At 35.8% G+C, this 25,495-nt stretch overlaps 1 protein-coding gene across 22 annotated transcripts in view; it reads right to left on the bottom strand.

Annotated features, from left to right (window-relative positions):
- Positions 1-25,495, bottom strand: part of LOC149800365 (muscleblind-like protein 1) — a 309,043-nt gene that overhangs the window by 109,347 nt on the left and 174,201 nt on the right. For 15 of the 22 annotated variants that reach the window (XM_089959999.1, XM_089960006.1, XM_089959991.1 and 12 more), the window contains exons 4-5: positions 15,995-16,030; positions 5,663-5,721 (exon numbers count right to left, since the gene is read on the bottom strand). The exons of 2 other annotated variants lie outside the window; for them this stretch is intronic. In XM_089959999.1, coding sequence (XP_089816125.1) covers positions 5,663-5,721; positions 15,995-16,030 — 95 coding nt within the window. Of the gene's footprint in view, positions 1-5,661; positions 5,722-15,994; positions 16,031-25,495 lie in introns of all 22 variants that reach the window. 5 more of the 22 variants (XM_089960000.1, XM_089960004.1, XM_089960002.1 and 2 more) reach the window with 3 other exon arrangements.

The raw sequence follows: 25,495 nt of genomic DNA, 5'->3' as shown, positions 1-25,495 counted from the left end.
TGAAAACAACAAAGTAAAATGAATAAGAGAAAAGTAGACATCCTGAAGGTCTCCCCCCTACCAAAATTTTGAAAACAGCTTCTAGTGTATGGCCAGAGAGCATAAAGCTGATATTCAGCTGATGAAATGCGATGTGGGTATAGTTTATCTTTCCTTTGAGAACAAGATGAGGGAGGGGGGAAATCACTTCATGACCACACTGGTATCTGAAAGCAAAAAGCACATGCAATACTGAGACAATTTACTGCCAAAGCTGTTTTCATTAAAAATGTTTTGCAACATTGCTTGTTGCAGCCAATAAATAATACAAATATCAAAGCTGAAGCAAAAATGGTATATATTTATTTTCTCATGCATAATATAAACTGACCATAACTGCCAACGAATTTGGGCTCTTTTCTCAGCTTGCAACTAAACACTTAGATTAGGCACTCTAGAACAGTAATATTTGTTTTTATTCAAAATTTTCCAAGTTATTTTCCCCATTATTCATACTGTATATGCCAACTTAGTCTGATAAAGTGTGTGTTATAACTGTTTCCACTAGCCAAACCAGAGAACTTGGGTTTTCCTATCATTATCCACTAGCCAAACCAGAGAACTTGGGTTTTCCTATCATTATCCACTAGCCAAACCAGAGAACTTGGGTTTTCCTATCATTATCCACTAGCCAAACCAGAGAACTTGGGTTTTCCTATCATTATCCACTAGCCAAAGGAATAAATGAATTTACAATATCAAGTTAGTGTGATTGTATTTACTGTAAATATTTGAACTCTAAAATCCAACCAAAATATTTCAAGAGGTCCATAATTAAAATGTTTTGATCAATATCCTTCATACACTTTCATACAAATTCTTCTGTGAGACGGTATATTCAAAATCTACTGTCGTAGGGAACTAGCTATAATGTGGCAGGTGTGACCCTGTATTAGTGATTTACCATGGTATTGCATTACAAATGGATTACTTTATATTTTATGAATGTATTTTATGATTTTATGTGGGGTGTGGGGACAGAATAAAAAAATGTTTAACAAATAAAAATGAAAAAAAATATAAACATAAAAAATTCAAAGAAATATAAAATTACAGGTATGGTGACAGATATAATCCAAGCCAACTGTTACTCAATAGTCAATCAACCTGGGACTGATCCTTTCATACCAGAGTCAATCAACCTGGGACTGACCCTTTCATACCAGTCAGCAGCACTTAACTAGACTTTTGGCACCAGTCTCTAAACTCTTCAAAAAATGGATAATTTCTGAAGAAGCAATGATTTTTCAAAAGCTGAAATTTGAGCAATTATTGTACTCCTTTTATCCATTTGGGGAATGCCAGTAAGGACTGGTTCTAGAATGTACTCCTTTTATCCATTTGGGGAATGCCAGCAGGGACTAGTTCTAGAAAGTACTCCTTTGATCCATTTTGGGAATGCCAGTAGGGACTAGTTCTAGAAAGTACTCCTTTTGTCCATTTTGGGAAAGCCAGTAGAGACTAGTTCTAGAATGTACTCCCTTTATCCATTTGGGGAATGCCAGTAGGGACTAGTTCTAGAAAGTACTCCTTTTATCCATTTGGGGAATGCCAGTAGGGACTAGTTCTAGAATGTACTCCTTTTATCCATTAGGGGAATGTCAGTAGGGACTAGTTCTAGAATGTACTCCTTTTATCCATTTGGGGAATGCCAGTAGGGACTAGTTCTAGAATGTACTCCTTTTATCCATTTGGGGAATGCCAGTAGGTTCTAGTTCTAGAATGTACTACTTTTATCTATTTGGGGAATGCCAGTAGGGACTAGTTCTAGAATGTATTCCTTTTATCCATTTGGGGAATGCCAGTAGGGACTAGTTCTAGAATGTACTCCTTTTATCCATTTGGGGAATGCCAGTAGGGACTAGTTCTAGAATGTACTACTTTTATCCATTTGGGGAATGCCAGTAGGGACTAGTTCTAGAATGTACTCCTTTTATCCATTTGGGGAATGCCAATAGGGACTTGTTCTAGAAAGTACTCCTTTTATCCATTTGGGGAATACCACTAGGTACTAGTTCAAGAATGTGCTACTTTTATCCATTTGGGGAATGCCAGTAGGGACTAGTTCTAGAATGTACTCCCTTTATCCATTTGGGGAATGCCAGTAGGGACTAGTTCTAGAATGTACTCCTTTTATCTATTAGGGGAATGCCAGTAGGGGCTAGTTCTAGAAAGTACTCCTTTTATCCATTTGGGGAATGCCAGTAGGTACTAGTTCTAGAATAGTTAGAACCCCTTTTTTTTTTCATTCCAAGCAAGCAATTTTCTTCACTTTGTAACAATGTCTGTGGGTGTGACAGTATTTTTCAAACTGTATGTGAATTAAAGTCATTCATCTTTTCCCTATGATTAGTAACATTCCTCGGAACTCTTTACTCTTCTTATGACTAAGTTACTGATAGGTTTATTACTGTTAATTTTCTCATCCTGCAAAATTTTTATTTTTATACATGTCACAAACTTGGATTTCATTCAGCCAAGTGTTCTGTTAGCAACTAAAACATGTACCAGCTCTTTCTGCATCTAAATAAATAAGTCACTGCAACCATTCATTAAACTTCTGGGCACTCCAAAGATTTGTTTTTGTGTTTTTTTAAATATATCTTCTTGTCTTCAACATCAACTCTTGCTGAAACAAAGATTTCATTTACCTCTTGTACAGAAGACAATTTGTTTGTATAATCTTCAATAGCAGCCAAGTTACCATACAGCAATGTGTGCAAATATTAATAGGACAGATCACTGAGGTCTTCACTATTCAAAATTTTGAGAAAGATGCATTCCTATTGGGATGAATAGGGTGTGAAATATTCCTCAATTCTAACTGGGTTCAACCGCCTGTGAAACATTCCTCTATTTGAACAAGGTTTTATATGCTGTGAAGTATAATTCAAATCTAACAGGGTTCAATGGGCTGTCAAATATTCCCAAAATCTAACAGGGTTCAATAAAATATCAAGATTTTGATTCAAAGGCCATGCAGATCATTTTTTATATATACTGAGGTCAGTGATTTACATGCAGGAAAAATTACTCCTAGATTCAAGTAAAATGGATAATAGCATAATAAAGACAAAAAGACTGTACATTTTCTTAAGATTATTATCATGTATTCTAGACAAAATACCAAAATAATTTATTTTTTTAAAATTGTTTATATAGGAAAAGATATAGCTCATTTTTCCCCTTCCACTACTACTGTGTGTGTGTGTGTGCGTGTGTGTGTGCACGTGTGTGTGTGTTGAAGTTCTGAAATAGGATCCAATAACTGTATAACAAATGGATAGTCTGAATGACCTGGGGGATCGGGGAGCCTTATTCGTTTTCTTAAGCAGAAGATGGGCTTATAAACTGGGGTGGGGTCGGTCAGCAAACATTAACTTGTCATGAGATAAATCTGGTAATCTGGCAGATGATCATTTTCTGTGTGAAAGGGAGTGGTATAGGTCTAGACACATGTTGGACTTTAATGCATGTATGTATAGAGAAAACCATCAGAAATGAAAGATATGTATAGAAAAAAAAAAAACATCCAAGATAAAGGTATGCATACAATGAAAACCATCAGACTAAAAGATAGGCATGCAGAGACCTATCAGAGCAAGATGTATAGATAAAACCATAAGTGAAAAGTATGTATAGAGAAAACCACCCAAGTGAAAGATATTTATAGAGAAAACCAAATGATTTAAAGAAACTTAAAATGTCAGGTGCACTGGAATTTAGACAAGTCAAGAGGCACCTCCATTAGGCACTCACCTGTCCAACACAACCACTTATGTAAAGTTCCTAAAAGATTAAACTTTTGTAGTCATACATGGATTAAGCAAACTCTGCCTAAGGAGGACATTTATCTCACAACTCATGGGTGGGTACATGGATGTTCATCTCACAACTCATGGGTGGGTACATGGATGTTTATCTCACAATCATGGGTGGGTACATGGACATTTATCTCACAATCATGGGTGGGTACATGGACATTTATCTCACAATCATGGGTGGGTACATGGACATTTATCTCACAATCATGGGTGGGTACATGGACATTTATCTCACAAAACATGGGTGGGTACATGGAAATTTATCTCACAACTCATGGGTGGGTACATTTTCCTACAGTTTGTATAATGTAAAACTGTTTTGAGTCACCATCTATACGGATAAATAATCCATAAAGGAGATTAGCACATTGCACCAACAATAAATATGTTGCAAGTTAGTCACACGATATCAAAGATTAAAAGTTTTAATACTGAAAGATATTCGATCACCCATGTGTAAGTACCGCCAATAAATCACCAAAATGTCTGTTCAGGCTTTGACTGTTTCAAAGGTTATTTGCAGCACTGATCAAACCAAGGAAAGCGAAGAAAGACACCACTGTCCTCTGCTCTAATACTGGTGCTCTGGCATATTTTATAATTCATGTCTTTTCATAAGAAAAGAAAACAAACTAATAAACTATGCATGCTCAGTATATACAATGGCCTCCTAAACAAAGAAATGACACAAATTAATGCACAATGTTCTATTTGATATTCCACTGATGTTCGGTTTTTATGGGTTGTTACTCTACGAAGTTTTCAAATGACTTGGTCTGTATTATTCTACTTGGTGCATTTGGTGTATGTATAACATTTAAGGAGTGCAATGTCCCTAGTAGCGTCTCTAACATGTGCAGACAAAAATTAATAAATTTTCATTTTATTTGAGTACCAGAAGTTTAATGCAAGGTGTGAGATACCATTACAAATACAGGACAAAGCTGGTTATTCTTACTCTGACAGAGTAGATACTATGGCATTCAGACAGTACTAACACGAACTTGGCTCAACTTCTAAAGGTATTTACATTTAATATGATATAAATTTGCATAAACTTTCAATGCAATGATAAGACTTGAGTTTTTAAAATATTCTCTGCGCAACAACTATTCAGACTAATCACTCAACTGTCTGTGTGTGTGTGTGTGTGTGTGTGTGTGTGTGTGTGTGTGTGTATGTATGTTTATGTGTGTGTGTGACTACTTTACTTCTGGAGCAAATCTAACATTAAATCTCAAGTAAGATAAACCATTTTAAATCAGCACAACAGTTCACAGTTGGTGGAAAATTCCTGGAAAGGAATGGTCATGGTGTATTCCTGTTTCATTTTCTTTTTCTGAAAAATCCTCCCTTCAATGCGAGTTCCATTTTGAGAGTAAACCTTTCATATCTATGACATAAATAATTTTTCTACATATATTAATTAAAGAATAGGCACATACCATTCAGGAAAAATGCTTCTTTGTGAACACTGCTCCATAAATATAGATTTTCAAAACAGTGCCCCAAATCATTTTTAAAAACTTTTATCTTAGATATTCAACTTCTGACACCAAACTGATTTGAAGATAAAAATGTTCATTCCATTTGTTTCCTCTTCCCCAACGACTATGGCAATGCATGAAAAAATAAAAAAATGCCACCTTTAGTGCAAATCTGATACAAGCTGCTAAACCAATGAACCAATTCCAAAATATACAGCCATTTCACAATGTCCCAACTTGTTATGGTCACTCGTATATTATTAGTATAACTCATATACATGTATATGTTAAGTTCTATTGAAGACAGATACCTCTGGTCTGGCTCTAGTCGTCAAAGTGGGCACAGATGAGCTGTATACCAGATTGGTGGTCTGAAATCCAAAGGAATATGTGTAGGGATTGTGATACATGCATTTAACACAAGGTTATTCTTTTTTAAAATCTATTTTTTTGTGTGTCTTGTATAAAAAATATAAATAGGCAAGTGAATTCAGTTAAGTTTAACTGCAGTGTATGCAGTATAAAGCTGAATATTCACACATGGATGTATCAGTGTGCTAATTGGTTATCTGGACAGGTGATAGGGCTGAATAAACCTGACATACTAATTGGATATCTGGACGGGTGATAGGGCTGAATAAACCTGACATACTAATTGGATATCTGGACGGGTGATAGGGCTGAATAAACCTGACATACTAATTGGATATCTGGACAGATGATAGGGCTGAATAAACCTTACATACTAACTGGTTATCTGGACAGGTGACAGGACTGAATAAACATTACATACTAACTGGTTATCTGGACAGGTGATAGGGCTGAATAAACCTGATACAGATAAACAAGTATCATTTGATATTTTATATGCCAACAGGATAACCTAAAATCCTTCTTCAATGTACAGTTCCATAAGATATGTTCAAATTCCAACAATTTCTCAACTTGGCATCCAAAACAGTTTGTTTACAAGATGAAATATATCATGAAAATTGTTGTCCATATATCAACCAGTCTCACATGTCACACACCCAAAATGAACATTTTCCAGTCTAGTTTTGAATATCTTGACAAACACACACCCAAAATGAACATTTTCCAGTCTAGTTTTGAATAATATCTTGACAAACAAACACCCAAAATGAACATTTTCCAGTTTAGTTTTGAATAATATCTTGATAAACACACCCAAAATGAACATTTTCCAGTCTAGTTTTGAATAATATCTTGACAAACACACACCCAAAATGAACATTTTCCAGTCTAGTTTTGAATAATATCTTGACAAACACACACTCAAAATGAACATTTTCCAGTCTAGTTTTGAATAATATCTTGACAAACACACACTCAAAATGAGCATTTTCCAGTCTAGTCTTGAATAATATTTTTCAGATGGTGAGCAGGCTGCTACATGACCCACGTGAAACATTTCAATGCAATATGGCTGAAGTTGGACAAGTTGGATAATTTACAGCTAAACAGCTGAATACTGTTCTCTAAATGTGTCACACTGTGTATCATGCAAATTGACATGAATTCTCTGTATGTATCACACTGTATCGTGCACTTGAACATGTATTCTCTATATGCATCACAATGTGTATTGTGCACTTCGACATGTATTCTCTATATGCACACACCTATCCACCTAGGCATGTATTCATTTCACCTCACATTTTGGAAGTTAAAATACTAGTACCCAGCCCATACAGGCCATAATGACACACCAGTGAACTAGAGTTTAAAGAGAACATCTGCTTTAATTGTCCTCATGACAGAGGTTTAATTATAAACTAAACAAGGCCTCCCCCACCAATTCAATTTCCTTCTCACTGCTCCGATCCCATTTTACTGATCACATTTGGAAAGGAAATCCAATTGTAAGGCTTGCTCCCCTTTTAACTGTTAATACAAGGTGACTATCTCCCAGAGTTATAAATCTGATCCTTCACCGATTCTATGCAAATTTTCTTATAACTTTGTTATGTTCAGCCACTTGAAACTTGCATCAACACAAAGAAGACCGTCCAAACTTCCTCCTTCCCTTTCCCTTGTACGTGTTGTACTTTGTTGTTCATTTAATGATCATTGTTTCCCTGTATGATTTTAGTACATTACTGATTATATAGTTATCACTTTTAAATGAAGTTTTTGTTGCTTTGTCTTGTCTACTTGGATTGAATTTGAAGAGTAATACACTTTCTTCAAGCCACCAAGAAAAACTTGCAACAATCATTTCTGATTGGTAGTTATTGTTTGTTCCAATCCAGCATAATAACCACCTTGGTGTTACCTGACTGAAGACATGTAGGAACTGCCTCTACTGGTTAACAGGATTGGTAAATACCTTGGTATTAACTGGTTGATCCTGAGTGGGTCATGTTAATATTTTCTCTTTCTGACTGACAAGAAGAATTATCTATAGCACTGATAGCAAAATAATTTACAAACAGTGCCATCCCCAGTGACCCAGCTTACACCAACTATTTTTTGCATACAAAGGTCATAAATTCTATGCAAAAGCAAACCCCGAGAAGTCAATCTAAAAAATTTTATGATAAACTTATGAATAACTTTCAATTAAATAGTTTTGTTGAATTTGTGAAAAAGGTGATCAGCAAAATCCAAATGCTAATCTTCTTTAAGGATGGAAATTGCTTTACGACAAACTTATAAATTAGGAATAATTAAATCTTGTCATTTCATTTCTAAGTGCTCCGCAATCATGTGCATATTGCCATTGATTTCAATGAATGTGGTTTCTTTCATCAAGCCTTTAATCATTTTAATGTTGCAATGCATTATGGTTTGCAATGAAGTCACCTGGTACCAAATCATTAATTTGGAATTGCATTACATTTCAGTTTGCAATGAAGTCACCTGGCAGCAAATCATTAATTCAGAATTGCCGAACTGCAATTAGCTGGCAAATAAAGAATGTGCAAAACTAAATTACATTCAAGAACCACAGTCCTCAATACCTGGTCTTGAATTCATAAAACTTCTTAAGCAAATGACTCAAGGCTGTATTTTTAAATAATTGAAAGATTTCAAAATCTGCACCAACATTTATGTGATCCAATAAAAGTATTTGGTTTTGGTTTGGTGCTTTATTGCACAACACATGAAGGTTATTTAGTGCTAAGGCAATTGAAGTAAACTGTGCCTTGCCAAGGACACATCAGGGTGCTGACCTTGGCTCATCAGATTGTAGGATTCAGTAAACTGTGGGGGCCCCGAGTGGCCAAGTGGTCTAAAGCGCTGTCCATTACGGATCATTGCCATCTCACCTCTGTCTGCGTTTGTAAATTTTGTCAGAGTCTCAAACACTGGATTAATTAATTATAGGCTTGGTCCTGTAATCCCAAGTCTTAAAACTGTGCATCTAAAGACCTGGCCCTAGTCTTAAAACTGCTTGAATATGCAACGACCTCATGCCCCAGTCTTGAGTATGTAATGACCTGGCCCTAGGTTTAAAAATATTCGAGTATGTAAAGACCTGGACCTAGTCTTAAAACTGCTTGAATATGCAACGACCTCATCCCCGGTCTTGAATATGCAACGACCTCATGCCCCAGTCTTGAGTATGTAAAGACCTGACCCAAGTCTTAAAGCTGTTTGAGAATGCAAAAACCTCATGTCACAGTCTTAAAACTGCATGCAAAGACCTGGCCACAATCTTAAAACATTTATGCACTTAAAGGCCCAGCCCCATGGTCTCAAAAATGTTTGAGCAGTAAAGTTCTGGACCCTTAGACTGAAAACTGTCAAGCATCTAAATGCCATGCCCTAGTCTTAAAGCTGTTTCAAGATGGAAATCCCTGACCTCATGTTTGTAAAACTGTTTCAAGATGTAATGCCCTGACTTGTAAAACTGTTTCAAGATGTAATGCCCCGACTTGTAAAACTGTTTCAAGATGTAATGCCCTGACTTGTAAAACTGTTTCAAGATGTAATGCCCCGACTTGTAAAACTGTTTCAAGATCTAAAGACTTGACCTCATGCTTGTAAAACTGTTTCAAGATGTAATGCCATGACTTGTAAAACTGTTTCAAGATGTAATGCCCTGACTTGTAAAACTGTTTCAAGATGTAAAGCCATGACCTGTAAAACTGTTTCAAGATGTAAAACCCTGACTTGTAAAACTGTTTCAGCAAATAAAACCCTGATCCCATAGTCTTAAACTGTTTGGACATCAGACCAGTTTAATTTAAGACCAACTAAACAATGGAAGTCTTCTGGTGATATGACTTTCTGTTCAAGTAGAGTTATCATAAGAATATTTTAAGATGGCTGACAGATGGCCCTATTGAATGTCAGATTGACATCATTTTCATTGAGGATCAAACATCAGAAGTATTTTAGTTAAAACTCCATTTTGATACAACCATACATTCTGAAGATCAAAAACAAATTTTCACAATGGTTACCAGCTCTGACATTTCAGCAACATTTTCATTTAGGACCAACTAGACTACACTAGGAGTCTTTTAGTGAAAACTCCATGTTGATATAACCATCCATGTAGAAGGAACAGTGATAACACCATTTTCGAGATGGCCACTGTGGTGGCCCCAATGGATGTCAAATTGGCATTTTCATTTAGCACCAACTAGGCATTAAAAGAAGTCTTTTTTCAGTGAAAATCCTCCATTGATACGCCCATCAATTCAGGTGGAATAGGAATAACAAGATTTTCAAGATGGAATTTTTAATTTCATCAGGTCATCTACGCATAAGTAGAAATAAGACTATTATACTTCATTTTCCAACCTCAAGTAATTTTTGCTTAATCTTGATAACAATGTCTTAATTCAATTTTTAAAAAATGCAATTTCCAAAAGTTTTAAAGTGTACAAAATTAAGAGACTGTTTTGATGGCCCCATCATCAGGTCAGCCACAAAAGTTTGTTTATATACAATGAACTGCTCTTGTATAATGTTAATAAAGGTCCCGAGATGGAAAGACTTGCAGAATACGGATGTACATTTATGCATGTGCAGTACCAATCAATGATTAAAGTATTCAAGTGAAATTTGACTGACTTCTTTATATGTACCTAACCTGCTCAACATAACGCTGATATTTACTAAATCATCACTGTCATTCTTTTGATAACTTTCATCAATGAAACTCAAATACAATCAGTCAAGTATGAAATTTTTCAGAATTCGTAGCGCTTAACGGGTACAATGAATTGATGAAATGGATCAGAACCTAACAGTTTATTGTTGTTGTTGTTGCTGTTGTAGGGTTTAACGTCATTTTTCAGCACACGATAGGCTATACATGGCGGCCAGTATTAATGGTGGAGGAAGAACAGTTTATCTATTTTATTTCTTTACATCAATGATTAATGTACAGAAATAATGAAGTACAATTTTTTAATAGAGTTTAAACTATTTATCAAATATAATGTTTATCTAAGCTGTCAGCATATCCTGGTGCTGAGAGAATCAATGAAGTGTGTGTGAATGTCAGATAGAAAAAGAAATTATTTTGAGATGATACATGATCTCATATGCATATGTCTTGTTGTACATAACTTTATTCCAATGTTTCATTAGCTAATAAACAGGGAGGACCTGATGAAACATACAAAATAAATGAACCATTTTTCCAATCTGTCAACAAAATTGAAATTAAAACCCAATCAGAACTTCTTCTTAGTATTGTCCTTGAAGATTATGAAAAGGATTGTATAAATGTCAGATTATCTATGCATTTATAATAGCTGACTGCTGGCTTTTGCAAATGACAGCCTGAAGACCTCCCATATGCTCATGCTTTTGAAGAAAATGAACACCTAAAAGGACCACCAAAACTGAATACTGTATATACTCGCTTTTAAGTGGAATCAAACTGCAAGCAACAAAGATCCATAGCATAATGCACCTGCAGATCAGGGCCTATGTTGTTTGTTCTATTGATCACTCCTGCACATACCCTGATCTGCCACTGCATTATGCGGTTGCAGATCAGGGTCTGTGCAGTTAGTAAGTGATTATATACAGTAACCATTCTGATATAAGCAAATAAAGAAGAAAAGCTTAGTTGTTTCCTTCAATTAGTTCAATTCTCTATATTTACTCACTAGTAACTCTGAAATCTCTCTCTCCCTCTCTCTCTCTCTTGTGCACACACACACACACACACACACACACACACACACACACTATCTTCTTTAATTTGAAATAAGAACTATTCAATCTGGCCAGTAGGTCAGGCAATTTATTTGTTCAATTAATGTTTTGTCATTGTGTTGTTATTGTCATCATCATCTTTGTCCCTGTTCTTTGCAGGTACCCCATTACATTTTACTCTGCAAGTGCCTACCTACATATAAAATAGTAGCTAATGCAGAAGGTTTTCTTCAAATTACTGTTTCCTGTAAAACACAGTGACACAATAGTGTGAGCTCATCCAATGCTTAAAACTTAACACAAATTCTTTGTGTAAACTTGCTTCATGAAACAGGGTTGTGTTATGCAAGTTCATTAAACAAAAAGCTATGTCAACATTTTATTAAAATTAGCAACATTTTTAGCTAGCAGAAAATAAGCAGAAGTAAACAACACATCTAGTGAAGCAAAGTCATCACTTCTTTTAACACTCAAAATCCTCAAGCAAGTAACCCATAAGGAAGGGACACAAGCTTGATTAAAATGAAATTCAAGATGCCAAAACTTGAAGAACATCTGGTAATGAGACTCTTTCCATACTGGATTTTGTTTGAAATACTATTAGCATAGTTTGAAATGATTAAAAGAACTCAGTTTTAAAAAAGCAACCAAAAACAACATATTTTCATGCTTAGATTTAAGATTGTTTTTCTGTAATGCCTAATTACTCCAAAAGCCTTGCTGAATAAATTAAGGTTTCAATGGGCAACCCATTATATGCCTTACCCATGTTTAATAATGTGAAATTTTTGCATACAAACTATTTTTCTTCTTTCAGTTAGTGTGACGAAGACTTTTGATCTCTGAGCCCAAAATAAATACACTTCTTCCTTACCCAAAAATGCTACATACATGTATCTACAAAGATTGAAACAGGTCTGTGATGTAAAACAAATGTTACTGTCTTGAAAATAATTTTCTGGTTGCAGTCAGTGACCTCAACATTTGACCTTAAATTCAACAACCTTCTTCCACACCCCAGCTTGAAGCCATCCATAAAGTTTGGTTGAAAAATGCCATGTTGAGCTAATGTTATTATGTGGAAACAAATTCTCTTCTTTCAGTCAGTGACCTCTGACCTTCCTACTCCAAACTCAGTAGGTTGCACCAAGTGCAATTAATCCACATTTGGTAACTGCTGATGATGGACAACTTGAGTTATTGTGTAGACTGGTGTCTCTTCTTACAAAATGACCTTGACTTTTGGAGCACAAAATCAATAGGGCTCTTCCTTGCCACAAATGCAAGCTGTCCACAAAGTTTAGAAACTGTACTTGGTGGACAAATAAAGTCCTTGTCCAGAAACAAACTAGTGACAGCTGGAAGGAGACAGATAGATGGACATCACAACATAATATCTCACTATATGGCAGGCATATAAAAAGGTGACTGTAGGTTAAATTAAATCATTACTGGGTACATGCACAACAATAAAAAGTTAAATACTAAATATTAGATAAATATATAGTGAGTTTACAATAAATAATTGACAAAAGAATTTAAGATGAAGGCCTTGTTCTAGGAGACAAAAACGATTTGATGGTGTTAAAATGTTTGACACATCAATGGATATAACACTGATGTCATTAACCATTTAAATATTTCTTTCAGAAATATACATAAAAATCAGCATACAAATTATACATCATCGATGCAGTTTAACTGTTATGATAATGGGTCTCAACTCTGAAAATGAAGAAATAAAAGTCACAACCTGGAATGCAATGTGGAATCTATATCTAGGGGAAAAAATACCAAAACAACAAAAACTCATCCAAATTTGTATGATACTGGATTACTGATTGAAGAGTTTATCTGGTTACATGCAACAGCCAACTGAGATACAAAATGAATAAAAGGCCATAACTATATGAAATGGAAGAAAGAGCATGACAAGATGCACTAATGGACATATGAACATAATGAGACAAAAGTGGTGATTTAATACAAGGCTCAAGTGAGCATCTCAACAGGGACCTCTAAGTAAATATGTAGATGAATAATAGACATAAACTAGAGTATATATTGGTGACATGTGTGTGTGTGTGTGTGTATATATATATATATATATATATATATATATATATATATATATATATATATATATATATATATATATATATATATATAGACACACACATGGCTAGGAAGGTGTCCATACAACACAGATGCCCCCACCAAAATAATGCAATTCATGGGTTAATTTTAGTGTGAAACTGACCATAACTCCATAAAATTTTAAGCAAAATATTTTTTTATTTACATGAAATCAAACAGGCCAGAACATAGTACATTTTTGCAGAAAAGTAGTTAAGATCCAACTTAACTTTCATCTATTTTTTTAATATAAAATCAAGATGAAAATTTGATTTTTGTTAAGCAGAAATGAAATAGAAGGTGAAGTATGAAGGCAATCAGAAACCATACTGCAATAAAACTTGGCCAGAAAATGGGTCAAAACTAAATATAAAACTAGATGTCCTTAACTTAGTGTAATTCTTAGTATTAATTACCTAGACCTATTTGTAATGCCTGGCAACAATGACCTAGACCTCCTTAATGTAATGCTGGATAACAAAGATCTTGACCTCTTTAATATAATGCTTGATAATAATGACCTATACCTTAATGTAATGCCTGACAACAATGACCTAGACCTCCTTAATGTAATGCTGGGTAACAAAGATCTTGACCTCTTTAATATAATGCTTGATAATAATGACCTATACCTTAATGTAATGCCTGACAACAATGACCTAGACCTCCTTAATGTAATGCTGGGTAACAAAGATCTTGACCTCTTTAATATAATGCTTGATAATAATGACTTATACCTTAATGTAATGCCTGACAACAATGACCTGGACCTCCTTAATGTAATGCCTGATAATAATGACTTAGGCCTTATGTAATGCCTGATAACAATTACCTTGACTTCTTTAATGTAATGCCTGATAACAACGACCTTGACTTCTTTAATGTAACACCTGATAACAATGACCCGGACCTCCTTAATGTAATGCCTAATAACAATGACCCTAACCTTCTTAATGTAATGCCTGAAGAAATTCTCTATGATTCTATGAAGTCATTAAAAATTTACAGTAGAAAAGAAATGTAATGATAAAGAGTCAAGTCAAACTGAGGGTAAAACTCCATAAAATTCTGCCTGACAACTGAAATGTGACTGTGGTCTAGATCTTAATGTACAACCTCATATCAAATTTGATTTTCTTCAAAAAATGCCACCGAAACTAAATATATGCTGGACATGATCTCATGAAATGGTCAACAGACAAAAGTATCATTATGTACACCTTCCAGACATGGTGGGGACATAAAACAAAGAGAAAACAGAGAATGAAACTACTAGTTCCACTTTCATACAACTTCTCAAACTTGGTACATATTAAACTGAAAACATTTTTCCCGACAATATTGTAGCAGTCTGATTTCACACTTTGTTGGAGTGGTTACCCTGTTTTGAAATGCATGTTTAATGGCAGGATTTACACAAACATGTAAATAATGACTCTGGTAATTTAAGTTGAGCATGTAATACAAGTTGAGAAGTCCTTGCAAGTGGAACTTGGTTACGGTTAAACTTCCCCTGAATTGGGCAATGCTGGGACCAAAAATGTTGGCAGTTATTTAAGAGGTGGTCAGTCTGCAATTTACTTTATATATTTAGCATTTGAGCTGACTCATTGGAAACAAAATCTGTGGCCAGTCTGCAAATTTTTTATATTTAGCATTAGAACTGCCACATTGGAAACAAAATCTGTGGCCAGTCTGCAATTATTTTTATATATTTAGCATTAGAACTGCCACATTGGAAACAAAATCTGTGGCCAGTCTGCAATTTTTTTTATATTTAGCATTAGAACTGCCACATTGGAAACAAAATCTGTGGCCAGTCTGCAAAGAAACCATTTTACAGAGGATGTGTCTTAGGGAAGTATCACTGTATATCAGAAAGAAAAAGTGGTAAAATAACCAAAATGTGGCTCAATCTACATTCACGCCATCACCTAGGTATAAATTCCTCGCTATGTTTTATACTGCAAAGATTATGGACACAAAACCATTAGAGTATATTTAATCATATACACCCAAAAACTTGGGATGCATTCCACAACTGTCAGTTTGTGATCACAAAATAAGGCTCCAAAATTTAATTACACTGGGAAATTGTACAAAAAATAGCTGTACTTCAGATTTTGTATTACTTTGAAAACTTCTTGCAGTGGGTAATGAGAAACTTAATTTAGCTAATTTGTCTTTTCCAATTTTCCTTTTATCTTTGACAGCAAGAAGAAATATGCTTTGAGCTAATTGGTATTTGGTTGCAATTCTAATGGTTTTGTATTGCTGTGTCTAGTAACAATTAACAAAAAAAGATGTGTTTATTGATAAATACAAGAGGGTGTTAAACTGGGACACCACATCTGGCCATACCTGTGGTCTCAAGGTTGGGTGCTCTGCACTTCGTGGCTAAAAATGAGGGAACAATGATTACATGAAATAATACAAATCACCATAAATCGTAACATTTCGGTATCATCAAATATTTTGTTAATATAGTCAATTTGACATTTAGGACATAACTGCATATAAATGTTGGGTACTCTTTCATGAAAGATATTTGTAGAGCTTGTATCTCCTCTACTTCAAATCAAAGCCATAAAAAAATTTGTGTTTGCTAAAAGAATATGATTTACAGAATTTTGTCTGGAAGTTTGAGAACTGTATGGACTTCTGACACAATCTCATGGATTTCTGACACAATTTATATGCTGTAAGTTAATGGTGGTAAGTACAGACACATCTAGAAGACTACATGTATTTCAATGGGTTTCTGAAAACGTGTTTCCTCTTGCCAAGTGGAGCACATTTGGAGTATCCAACAATGTACTGACAGGCACTGAGAGAAAAAATTAGGTCATGCAAGGTCTTTTGGTATGCTGTGCTACTTCCTTGTCAGTGGTTAGCATGTTCAACTCATGACCAAAAGGTGCAGGTTCAGACCCTACCAGTGGATTAACTTGGGTAGGTTACTGTGGCATGTCCCTGGATAAGGCACTCCAATTGCCTTGGCCCTAAATAACCTTGATGTGTTGATGTGCTGTTAAAAACCAAACCAAACGATGCACCGTGATCTCCTCAAGATGATCTCACCCAAACACCAATTTTTCTGAAACTGGTGAAACAGAAACAAGATGGGCTTTATTTTAAAGTATAGCTAAATACAAAAGTCACTCAAGTGTGAAAGTTGGGTCACACTTTTGTAGTTTTCCTATTACTGCATCAGACTCACTGTAGTGTATCCACATACCAAGTATCAATAGCTTAAGTGTAACAGGGTCTGAAACAAAAGGGTATAACAAACAGCCAATAAACAGGTTTCAATAACCTAGTTTTATTGTGGTCAAGTTACTCTCCAGGAGATGCAGATACATTCCATTTTTGACCAGTGCAAGTGATATTGGGCCTAAGACATGAAGAAACACATTCCTGAACGTATTGACAAAACATGTAATTCCCTCCCCACTCTATAGACATCATGATAAACAGCCATGGATCCAACACTGCAATTGTGAAAGAATTCCTGTTTTATGTAATATATTGATGCATTTTATGGGGATTAAGACAATAAGGCATATGGTGTTGTCCCTCAATAAAAAGACTGTTCTATTCATCTTTCATTTGGATGCGAATATTACTGGACTAACACAATCAGGCACATGATTTTGCTTTTGTTAGGACCAACACAATTAGGCTCATGGTTTTGCTATTGTTGGGACCAACACAATTAGGCTCATGGTTTTGCTATTGTTGGGATTAACACAATTAGGCCAATGGTCTAATATTGCTGGAACTAACACAATTAGGCGCATGGTTCTGCAATTGTTGGGACTAATACAATTATGCACATGAATTTGCTATTCAGTAAACAAGAACATGAAACATCTATAAGCTGATTGTGAAACCTGATCAGATAAAAGGCTAACCAAAGCAGACCTGGATCATATAAAAGACCAACCAAAGCAGACCTGGATTAAATAAAAGGCCAACCAAAGCAGACCTGGATCATATAAAATGCCAACCAAAGCAGATGTGCATTTACATGGGGTTCAGATGTGTATGGAAAGTTTCTTTTTTCTGGAAGTGCATTTTTCCGTGTACACTGAGGACATTTTGTTACATGATGTGGATTGAATAGTACCCTTCTGAAACTCACAGAAAAAATGTTGGATCTTCTTGTGCAAAAGTGGCTGAATTCATCAGACAAGATGGATCAAATTCATCAGGCAAGATGGACTCAATTCAACAGGCAAGATGGATCAAATTCAACAGGCAAGATGGACTCAATTTAACAGGCAAGACGGACTCAATTCATCAGGCAAAGATGGACTCAATTCATCAGGCAAGATGGATCAAATTTAACAGGCAAGATGACTCAATTCATCAGGCAAGATGGATCAAATTCAACAGGCAAGATGGACTCAATTCATCATGCAAGATGGATCACATTTAATAGGCAAGATGGACTCAATTCAACAGGCAAGATGGACTCAATTCAACAGGCAAGATGGACTCAATTCATCAGGCAAGATGGACTCAATTCAACAGGCAAGATGGACTCAATTCATCAGGCAAGATGGACTCAATTCATCAGGCACGATGGATCAAATTCAACAGGCAAGATGGACTCAATTCAACAGCCAAGATGGACTCAATTCATCAGAGCTAAACAGCAATAGTGATAAAACAATGCCAGTTCTTTTGCTTTTCAACTTTCATACAAAGGGTTCTCCAAACCCACCTTCATTTCCCCCAGACTCTGACTACTATCCTGACCAGACTAAATTCCCTTCAAAATGTCTGGAAAATCCCGCTGCATCTTTACTAACCTGACCAGACTCAATTCCCCTCAAAATGTCTGGACAATCCCACTTCATCTTTACTAACCTGACCAGACTCAATTCCCCTCAAAATGTCTGGACAATCCCACTTCATCTTTACTATCCTGACCAGACTAAATTCCCTTCAAAATTTCTGGATAATCCAACTGCATCTTTACTAACCTGACCAGACTCAATTTCCTTCAAAATGTCTGGACAATCCAACAGCATCTTTACTAATTCTCAAAAGATTATTCACACTGCCTTCAATTACATTTTTATCTTTCTTGGATCCTCATTCCTCCCCTTAAAAAATGCAAAAATGAATACCAACAAAATATGGTTTACATGTTAAATGTGACTGAATGAATATAAATGTATTTCAATGCACATTTCAGACCAACCGGATGTCATAAGAAGACTTGAAGTAAAAACTCCACGCTGATACAACCATGCAGTCGGGTGGAGTAGAGAAAACATGGCTTTCAAGATGGTAGTGGTGGTGGATGGATGGATGAAGGACAGACCAAAAATGGTACAAAGTGTTGACTGCTGGTAACATTTTTTTCAAATGTTTTTGCACAAGAAATGTAAGGTTTCTGCTTGATAAGCAATCACATGGGACTCTGTAGGAATTTGTTGAATGTTTGACATTCTGCTGGTTTGAAAATTATACACAGATATTGTCTCCAAATATACACTTAAGCTCGGCCCTTGAAATCTACACTAAATATGAGGCCTACAAATATACACTAAATATGGGGATTCTAAATATACACCGAAGATAGGGCCTCTAAATATTCACTAAAGATAGAGCCTCTAAATATACACTCAAGATATGGCCTCTAAATATACACTAAAGATAGTATCTCTAAATATACACTGAAGATAGGGCCTCTAAATATACACTGAAGAGAAGGCCTCTAAATATACACTGAAGATAGGGCCTCTATACACTGAAGATAGGGCCTCTAAATATACACTGAAGATAAAGCCACTAAATATACACTGAAGATAAAACCTCTAAATATATACTGAAGATAGGATCTCTAAATTTTTAAATGCATGCTCACTACTCAATGAGCACACTTCTAACAAACCTGAGTTCCTCAAAGGGACTGACATTTAACTGTTCAAAGAGACTGAAGCTAATGTAGACAGCATTCCTGTCATAAAAAATGTGTCTTCTTTTAATATACAATCTGAAATCTGAACAAAAAAGCAAAATTTCATTTTCTAAAGGATTAAAGAATAATAGCCAACATTTTTTATAACTAGTAATGAAAGCAATGCCCAGCATTAATTTTTGTTCAAATGAGGATAACATTTTAACCTTGAAGTATTCCTATTCTCAAACACAATATTCCTACACAGTACTCCTATTTCATGGAACAGTATTCTTATTCCCATATATAATAGCCATATTCCCATAGTACTCCCATTCTACTAGACAGTATTCCTATTCCCACAGATATATTCCTATTCACCAGAAAGGATTCATATTCCCCTATAGTATTCCTATTCTGCTACACAGTATTCCTATTTCCATAAATATTCCTATTCCTAGATAGTATTCATATTCCCAAAGACAGTTTTCCTAGTCCCATAGACAGTATTCCTATTCCACTAGACAGTAATCATATTCCCCTATAGCATTCATATTCTGCTACACAGTATTCCTGTTCCCATACACAGTATTCCTATTCCCAAACACCAGGCATGGGCAGCTTCCTTCTGGGGATGGGCTTGATAAGTGATTTTTAAAGTGACACTGATGTAAATAAAAGAATCGAAACAGGTCATCGACCGAATCTGGCCTGTGTGCCATAATTTGTCACCCCTGCCAAACACAATATTTCTAGTCCCATAGACAGCATTCCTATTCCATAGAAAGAAGGGTTTTAAGTGAAGAACAAATTAGGATATGTTTAAAATGTACTTTAGGACTAAATGTTGAACACACAGGATTGTAACAGAATAATTGAAATATTTCATCAAAGACCTGATAAATGTTTGGAATAAATGGACCAATGTTATTGTTATTGCACAGGAATTTCATTAAATGAACCATCACTATCAGTTTTCAAGGTGGAAATCCAGTCTGCAATAACCCCATAGTTGTGTTATTTGGTTTTCTTAGCTGTAATGAAAAATTTAATCTCTGTAAACAGGAAGCATTTTTTACATCAAGCTCGGTTGTGAAGACTGATACAAACCTAACATTTCTGACTCAATTTGTAACAGTATGGATCCATCAATAATTATAATAAATCTTTCTGATAAAAAAATAATTACCAAATCAATGTAGCATGGTTCACGTTTTTACATGAGAATGCTAATGGAAATAGGTGGTACATTTCCCGTTGTTCAGACAACTCAGGCTATCAGGTAGTAACTAATACATTCACACATGCCATTACATTTGCTTGGTACTTGGGGTGCAAAGCACTGTCACGTTGGACAAACAAGCAATTAACCCTTCTCTTAGTCTAGCCCAAACTGGAGTACATTGATAAGGAGACAACTGAGAGTGGGTGGAGTGCAGCGATTAATAAATAAAATGTGACGAAAACAAAATGGAGAGAGAGAGAGAGAATCATAGGACTCACAATGATCAATAGACAAGGGTAATATTACAACATGTCCAGTCACAATCATGGAAGAGCATAAAAAGATGTTTCAAAAAACAACGCGTGAATCTTTTCATGTTTGTTGTTGGTATTGTTATTTGTGCTCCACTTGTCAAGACCCCATATGGGCTTGTGAATGTAGAATAGGTCTGATTCATGGGTGTTGAAATGCACACTTCTGCATGTCTAAGACCCAATTTGTGGAAGCAAAAGCTGCATTTTTGTTGAATAAGCAAGATGCACCTTTCTGCATGCCATGGAGGCAAATGCTAAATGCTGTGGTTTAGTGATTAGTGTGCCAGAGTTTTGACCAAAAGAGTGCTGGTTCAAATCCAACAACTGGTTCAGCCTGGACTGGTTACCATGGTGTGTTCTTCAACAAGGCACTAGACTCCATTTGTCTCTTTGACACGGCACTTAACTCCATTTGTCTCTGAACTATAACTACTTGCTGGTGTAAAATGCCAAAGCAAACCAAATTTGCAAAACTAATTTAATCAACCTTTTCCAGGTTGCTTGTGTTGCTGCTATTATTATTATTATTATTATTATTATTATTATTATTATTATTATTATCCCTGTTAAAATACTGCTCATGGGAATCATAAATATAACCCTTGATATAAAAGAGGACACCTTGTACTTAAGTATGTTGAAAATGCCCAAACACAAAAGGAATATTTAATTATATGACACATTATAAGTTATTTTCAACAGTCAAAACCTAAAAATCAAGGGAGTAAGCCAAGTAGGAATGATAGAGCACAATTTAATCAATTTAATGCACTCAATGACCTTGTAAGAGAACTAATAGCATAATGAAGTACTTTGTATCAGGAGTCCAGTCTATAATTTATTATTATTATTACTATTATAGGGAGAGACAGTTTGGTCTCGTTATCGCTTTTCAAATCATTCCCATAAATGGTCCGGTAAATCAACTGCTTGTTTAGCTGATTTGACATACCCCGTAATTGAACTCTACACATGTCCTGTAATTGAACTCTACACGTGTCCATCATATAAATCAAATAATGGAATTTAAAGATGGGGTATGGTGTTTTATGGTACACAAATGCAAGTAACTTTTTAGTACCAAGGCAACTGGAATAAAGTGTCTTACTTAAGGACGTATGACGGTAGGTAACACTGGCTGATCCAAAGGATATGATTCAAACCCTTTTAGGCAGATTCCAGCATGCTAACCACCGAGTCAACATGACTCCTGGGATATAAAAAAAAAATTGGATTAAGGAGATTTAGTGCATGTAAGCATCAGTGACTTGGTCTGAAACTACATGTATTGCTATACCTATGCTTTAGAGTTGATTATGCAGGCATTGGTAAATTGTCTGTCCATGTGGTATTATCCCCATGTTTCAATGTGGAGTATGTGGGCATTAGTAAATTGTTTGTCCATGTGGTATTATCCCCATGCTTCTGTGTGGAGTATGTGGGTATTGGTAAATTGTCTGTCCATGTGGTATTATCCCCATGCTTCTGTGTGGAGTATGTGGGTATTGGTAAATTGTCCATGTGGTATTATCCCCATGCTTCTGTGTGGAGTATGTGGGTATTGGTAAATTGTCTGTCCATGTGGTATTATCCACATGCTTCCATGTGGAGTATGTGGGTATTGATAAACCGTCTGTCCATTGCATCTCCTCCTGAATAGAAACTAATTAAACCTGGCTATCTTGCTCATGTTATAATGGATTATAATTGTGGGCTCCTTCCCTTGGTCTCTGTGAAAATATCAAAGGTCAAATATACAAAAATGTAAATTATGGAATAGTCAATTTCATACTAAGTAGGAAGGCACATAAGTAAATTTGGATTTTGACCCCTGGGTCTGCTTTCTTCATCCTCTACACTTTTGCCATTATAATCTATCTCCAAGTCACATTCTGTTGGGTAGGTCAGGATCTGATTTTAAAGCAGATCAGGTTGATATAATGTCAGACACAACAAGATCACATTATGCCATTCACATCAGGATGACATCATGCCAGACATTTCATGAGCACATTATGCCATTTGCATCAGGATGACATCATGCCAGACATTTCATGAGCACATTATGCCATTCACATCAGGATGACATCATGCCAGACATTTCATGAGCACATTATGCCATTCGCATCAGGATGACATCATGCCAGACATTTCATGAGCACATTATGCCATTCACATCAGGATGACATCATGCCAGACATTTCATGAGCACATTATGCCATTCACATCAGGATGACATCATGCCAGATATTTCATGAGCACATTATGCCATTCACATCAGGATGACATCATGCCAGACATTTCACGAGCACATTATGCCATTCACACCAGGATCAAATAACTCCAAACAAATCATGGGCACTTTATGCCAGATAGATTAGTGTGACATGTCAAGTACAACTGAAACATATCATGCCAGGCAGATCAGAGTGACATAATGTCAGGTATATCAAGATTTAAATTCTGCCAAACAGATCAGAGTGATGTTGTGTGGAGCACATAAGGATTACATTATGCTAGACAGATCTGGATCACATTATGCCAGACAAATTAGGATCACATGCAGACAGATCTGGATCACATTATGTCAGGTACATAAGGATCACATTATGTCAGACAGATCAGGATCACATTATGTCAGACAGAACAGGATCACATTATGTCAGGTACATAAGGATCACATTATGTCAGACAGATCAGGATCACATTATATCAGACAGAACAGGATCACATTATGTCAGACAGATCTGGATCAAATTATGTCAGGTACATCAGGATCACATTATGTCAGATCAGTGACAGTCTTTCTGGCACATCCAAGTCACATTACATCTGGCAGATCTGAATCATATTATTTACAAATGATTTCTCCAGACCCTGAATAAAGATCGCCAAAAATCTAGTAAAACTGCTTTTTTATTGACAGGCTAATCAGTGTTCTTAACAAAGACCTAGAACACATACATGTACAAAGTTTCTTTCATTACAATTGTAGTAAAGTCCAAATATATACAAAATAGTGCTGTTCTTCTTCATGAAAATTGTGCATATTGTCATACTGTGCCACTCACGAAGTACACAAAAGGGCATGTGATATCTAATTATTGTCATACTATGTCACTCACCAAGTACACAAAAGGGCATGTGATATCTAATTATTGTCATACTATGCCACTCACCAAGTACACAAAAGGGCATGTGATATCTAATTATTGTCATACTGTGCCACTCACGAAGTACACAAAAGGGCATGTGATATCTAATTATTGTCATACTGTGCCACTCATGAAGTACACAAAAGGGCATGTGATATCTAATTATTGTCATACTATGCCACTCACCAAGTACATAAAGGCATGCATTATCTGCAAATCATCATACTATGACACCAGCAAGTACACATGGGGGTATGTACTATCTGCGTATCACGCCATGGCACTCACCAAGTACACAGTGGCAGAAATTATCTGCCTATCTTCACACTATGCCACTCACCAAGTACACAAGGGGGCATGTATTGTCTGCATATCATAGTATGCCACTCACCAAGTACACAGAAGCATGAATTATCTGCATATCATCACACTATACTCCTCACCAAGTACACATGGGGTATGATTTGTTTTCATTTCATCACACTATGTCACTCATCAAGTATACATGGGGAATGAATTGTCTATATGCCACACTATGCCACTCATCAAGTACACATGGGGGCATGTATTGTCTGGCTATCACACTATTCTGTTCCCAAGTACAGAGAGGCATGAACTGTCTGCATTTCCTCACACTATGCCACTTATCAAATACACCTGGAGGCATGTATTGTCTGAATATCACACTATGCCACTCACCAAGTATAGAGAGGCATGAATTATCTGCGTATCACACTATGCCACTCACCAAGTACACACATGCATTGTCTGCATATCACACTATGCCACTCATCAAGTACACACAAGCATGTGCTGTCTGCATATCATCACACTATGCAACTCACCAAATACACATGGGGCATGTACTGTCTGCATACCACACTATGCCACTCATCAAACACACATGCGGGGGGGGGACATGACTTGTCTGCTTCTTTGCCAATAAATTCTAACCCTTCTAAAGTACATAACACATAAAAGAAGTTTACTTTCATCCCCCAATCATAAATAGTGTCAATGAATTTAGAAATACATGTATTTCATACACCAGAAATTCACAAAATCTATCAGAAGCAATTAACACTCTTTACCAGATGCTCTTAGCATACATGTCTTGGAGTTGTGTGAGAATCTGGTTGAACAAGATTAATTAGATAGGTGTGAGTTATATCTAAGCATATATGGTGGTGACGAGTGTGAATTAATGCAACTTTGCTACTGTGGAATTCACACAGGCAATACTAATCAGAAATG

The sequence above is a fragment of the Sinohyriopsis cumingii genome, chromosome 5 (genome assembly GCF_028554795.1).
Source record: "Sinohyriopsis cumingii isolate HCF-2022 chromosome 5, ASM2855479v2, whole genome shotgun sequence".
Lineage (NCBI taxonomy): Eukaryota > Metazoa > Mollusca > Bivalvia > Unionida > Unionidae > Sinohyriopsis > Sinohyriopsis cumingii.
Note: the sequence above shows the minus strand (reverse complement) of the source record. Positions and strands in the feature narration are given on the sequence as shown.